The 4,791-nt window shown below is 37.4% G+C and overlaps 1 protein-coding gene across 1 annotated transcript; it reads left to right on the forward strand.

Moving 5' to 3' along the window:
* Nucleotides 1-1,947: 1,947 nt before the first annotated feature.
* Nucleotides 1,948-2,634, forward strand: LOC147492082 (uncharacterized). Its single transcript, XM_086567394.1, has one exon. The coding sequence runs from the start codon at nucleotides 1,948-1,950 to the stop codon at nucleotides 2,632-2,634; it is 687 nt and encodes a 228-aa protein (XP_086423520.1).
* The last annotated feature ends 2,157 nt before the right edge of the window (nucleotides 2,635-4,791 follow it).

The following is a 4,791-nucleotide window of genomic DNA, read 5'->3' on the forward strand; positions in this document are numbered from 1 at the left end:
ATAACACCTTGGACAAACGTCAACAAGAAAATTATCCTTAAACTCAATCGTATCTACTTCAAGACACTAATTACTGAAATTAGGAATTTACATTAACACCGATTGTTTTGTTTAACTTATAACAGTCAATGGCCCTAAGTAACAAAGGAGAACCATGGTACATTAATCCTGCACATAAAAAAAACAACCCACAAAGTAAACTTTACAGACTATATCGACCTCTAGTTCATGTTGCTTTACGATGTATGGAAAAACACAAATAGAATATCATAACAAAGATGGTAGCACAAATATGAAAAGTTTCCTTAAATTTGAAGCGTTAAACTCACACTTCCATTACCAATAGCAGAGAGTGTTAGGAGGCTATTCATAAGAAATTAGTGCAGTTGTAATGGCCCACATGTCTGTTAGTTAGTGGTCCAGGTGTCAAATTGTTTTGTTTGTTTGGTTTGTTTGGTTCAGTATTTGAAACCAAAAGTGTATTTCGGAGATTATGAATTGAAATATATTTCATCTCTTATTGTCTCGTATGACTTCCCCTTCTCTCTGACTTCGCCTCCCTCTCTCCGAATCCTCATTCTTTCTCTTCTTTCAACTCTATCTCTCTAATTTATTCATTTCTCTTTTAGTGTGCTTAACCCCCAAGTTTTATTCCACTAGGGAATGACAAAAGTGGTATCAGAGCAATTGTATCCTTATTGAGAATATGGCAGAAGCAAGGTTGAAGGAGGTACTCGAACGCAGCATTGACACAAAAATAGCGGAGCTACACCCGATACAATATGGGGTGGAAGAGAAAGTTCATATTATGCAAGGTACTTTAGAATCTATGATGTCTAATATTACTAATCAATTTTTGAAATTAAATGAGAAACTTGAAAAACAACCTGAAAATTTTATTGATAGTAGAGATCAAAGGGGAATATTGGGTAACCCAAATGAGATTTTTGGAGCACCTAATGTCATAGATTTAGATAGGAGACAATGCACAAATGGGTCTTTTGGGAACTACAAGTTACCAAGGGCAGAGTTTCCAAGGTTTAATGGTTAAGAAACAAGGGTATGGGTGAAGAAATGTCAAAGGTTCTTCACGGTTAATCCGTTTGTAGAGGACCAAAAAGTACTTTTTGCTTCCTTATATTTCGAAGGTAGGGTAGAAACATGGTTCCAATCCTTCTGTGAAACTTATAAAGAAATAACTTGGGATGATTTTATTAAGACAATATGTGGAAGATTTTATGATGAGGGTTATGAGAATGTAGTAGGGAAATTTAACAAATTGCAACAAATGGGTTCGGTGGCTTCATATCAGGAGAAGTTTGAAGAGTTGATTCCACTAATACTAGCTAAGAATAGAGGGTTATCTAAGGAATATTTTGTCTCAAGCTTCTTGAGCGGTCTTAAGGAAGAAATAAGGAATCAGCAAATGTTCAAATTTCACGCCCTTAACTCATACTATTCTTTTGGCAAGACTCCAAGAATCCACCCTTAATTCATTAGCCAAGAAAAATTATTCAAGGTCTTACTCTTTGAGTTCTAGTACAAGCTTAAAATCTAAGGCAATCTTTGAGTTCTAGTACAAGCTTAAAATCTAAGGCAAGCGACATTAAGCTCGACCTTCACCAAACCGTTCAAATGCCAGCGAATTCCATAGATAAAACCAACCCAAGAAACTTCTTAACAACATCAAACCCCAATAATAATTTCCAATCTAACACATATTATTTTCCACCCATTAAAAGAATAACTCCCGCTGAAATGCAATTAAGAAGAGAAAAGGGGCTTTGCTACTATTGCGACGAGCGTTACTCCTTTGGTCATAGATGTAAGAAAATGAGCATCCATTTGTTAGTTACTGAGGAAGAACAATAAGAAGATCACAGTAACGACAATATCGAATCTTAATTGGAAGGGAAATTAGAAGAAATCATTGATGAAGGAGTCGACATGGCCATATCCTTACAAGCTACATTGGGCAGCCGGTGTTATCAGACCTTAATCATTCAAGGCATGGTAAAAAAACACCCTATCACCGTTCTTATTGATACAGGGAGCTCCCATAATTTTCAAGATCCCATGACTGCCAAGCAAATTGGATGTGAAGTGGTGCCTACAACAAAATTAATGGTCACCGTAGCTGATGGCAGCAAAATATGTAGCAGTGCGGTTTGCCCTAAATTCAATTGGCGTATGCAAGGAGAGGAGTTTCAAGCTAAAGTAAGGTTACTACCCTTAGGTGGCTGCGATATGGTTCTCGGGGTCCATTGGCTTAAGAGTATTAGTCTAATGACGTTGGATTTGAATGAGTTACAACTCAGTTTTGTCAAGGACAACAAAAGGATTACATTCCAAGGCAACAAGGAGGTGGCCAAGTTGCAGTTGATTAGTGGGAAATCCTTTCAGAGGTTATACCAAAAATGTAAATATGGGGTGATGGCTCAACTGTATACCATTTCGGACGTGCATACGGAAGTAAATGCCCCTCCTTTATTTAAATCAGTATTAGTTGAGTACAATGATGTCTTTGAGGAACCGAATGCTCTTCCGCCTAAGAGAGACCAGGACCACCACATACCCCTCAAATCTGGTAGTGAACCTGTTAATATTAGGCCTTATCGATTCCCTCATGTGTAGAAAGCAGAAATCGAGAAAATTGTAACTTAAATGTTAGAAAGTGGGGATCAAACCTTCAAGCAGTCCTTTTGCTTCCCCGGTTATATTGGTTAAAAAGAAAGACAACTCATGGAGGTTGTCGACTATAGACGGGTAAACGACCTTACCATCAAAAATAAATTCCCTATTCCCGTAATTGATGAGATACTCGATGAGTTACATGGTGCTTGTATTTTTTATAAACTAGATCTCAGATTGGGATTTTACTAGATAAGGGTATATGTGCCAAACATTCCGAAGAGCACATTTCGTACTCATGACGAACACTGTGAGTTTTTAGTCATGCCATTTGGGTTGATGAATCCTCCTGCCTCGTTTCAAGCGTTAATGAATTATGTTTTCAAGCCTCATCTCAGAAAGTTCATCCTTGTCTTTTTTGATGACATACTAATATATAGTACTTCTATGGATGAGCACAAGGAACATTTGCGTATTACACTAGATTTGTTGCGACAACATCAACTATATGCCAAGAGTTTGAAATGTTCTTTTGGGCAAGATAAGCTGAAATATCTAGGCCATATTATTTCTAAGAAAGGTGTATTTGCTGATAAGTTTAAAGTGGAGGCTATGGTCAATTGGCCTTTACCTAAGACTGTAAGAGGATTGAGAGGATTTTTGGGTCTGACAGGATATTATAGAAAGTTTGTTCGAGGGTATGGTATCATCAGTAAACCACTAACTGAGATGTTGAGGAAGGACCAGTTTAAATGGACTCCAAGGAGTAGATGCCTTCAACTGTTTGAAACAAGCAATTGTTTCTACACCTGTCCTCACTCTACCAAATTTCAGCAGGCCATTTGTGTTAGAAACCGATGCTAGCAAAGATGGTATAGGCATAGTTCTTATGCAAGATGGTAGACCCTTCACATTTTTTAGCAAGGCTCTTCCCCCTCGCAAGTTGGGTCTCTCGACATATGAAAAGGAATTGTGGGTAATAGTTTTTGCAGTAGAAAAATGGAGGACCTATCTGTTTGATAACCACTTTGTGATTAAAACAGACCACCAAAGCTTAAAGTATTTGCTCGAGCAACGACTCTCTTCTATGTTGCAGCAGAAATGGTTGACAAAACTATTGGGCCTTGACTATGAAATAGTCTACAAAAAGGGGGTTGATAATAAGGTTGCAGATGCTTTATAAAATTACCAGAAGAAGAAGGCAGTTTCCACAATCTTTTTACACTCCAATCATCTTGGTTAACCGAAGTACAAAAGAGTTTGGAAGGGAACACATTAGCTGAACAGTTGGTAACTGATAATCATACTTTTTAGGTTTGTTATTTTTGAGTCCAAAGTTTGTAAAACGTCCGACTAGTCAAGTTACCTTACTCACGTGGGTTGGTAGCATAGATCGAGTAAGGGATCGTCCAAACCTTAGGACTAGGCAAAGTTCACAGCTGAATTTACAGCTTCAAGGGAATTAATGAGTAGGATTTTAGGTTATTTCTTATGTTGCTAAAAATATTCTCAATTAAAACTTGGAATGCAAGTTAACGTAGAACTACAAAGATTAATTTCTTAGTAAACTAGATAGAGAGAGAGAGAGATATAGGAAGATGGTTAATCATAATCATGCAAGATCAGTTACAAACTTTTAGAGTACCTTATCACTACATCTCTAATCCGTCTCGAGTTTATAGACAAACCCGAAATGGCATCAAGTATCGATCCCTAGTAAGATGTACTCATCTCTGAGTTCATCTCACTAGCATGAGGAGTTGAATTAACATTCCATCTCTTGAATATCACTTCGACTCCTGGTTTAATTATACACCAGCTGGGCAAACTAGAGGGCTAACAACTACCATAGGATCTCACATGAGACTTGACCTAGTGTTAACTGGGTCTCGCATGAGACTGATTTGGAGTATCAGCACTCTAAACATGATCAGACTTAGTTATTTTGGGACTGGATGTATAATCAAAACCTATTTTCCTAAGTAGTAATTTTGGACTACTAAAATGTAGCCTGATCCTCACATGAGCATCATTAACCCTCCCCTTAGGAGGGTTTTAGCTCATGGTCTTTGGATGGATTTTATGTCTTTCATGTATGAAATGAAAAAAAATAAGAAGAAGTAAAGTAAGAACTGGAAATTTAACGTGAAGAAAACAGAT

Source organism: Coptis chinensis, chromosome 6, assembly GCF_015680905.1.
Source record: "Coptis chinensis isolate HL-2020 chromosome 6, ASM1568090v1, whole genome shotgun sequence".
NCBI classification, from domain to species: Eukaryota; Viridiplantae; Streptophyta; class Magnoliopsida; order Ranunculales; family Ranunculaceae; genus Coptis; species Coptis chinensis.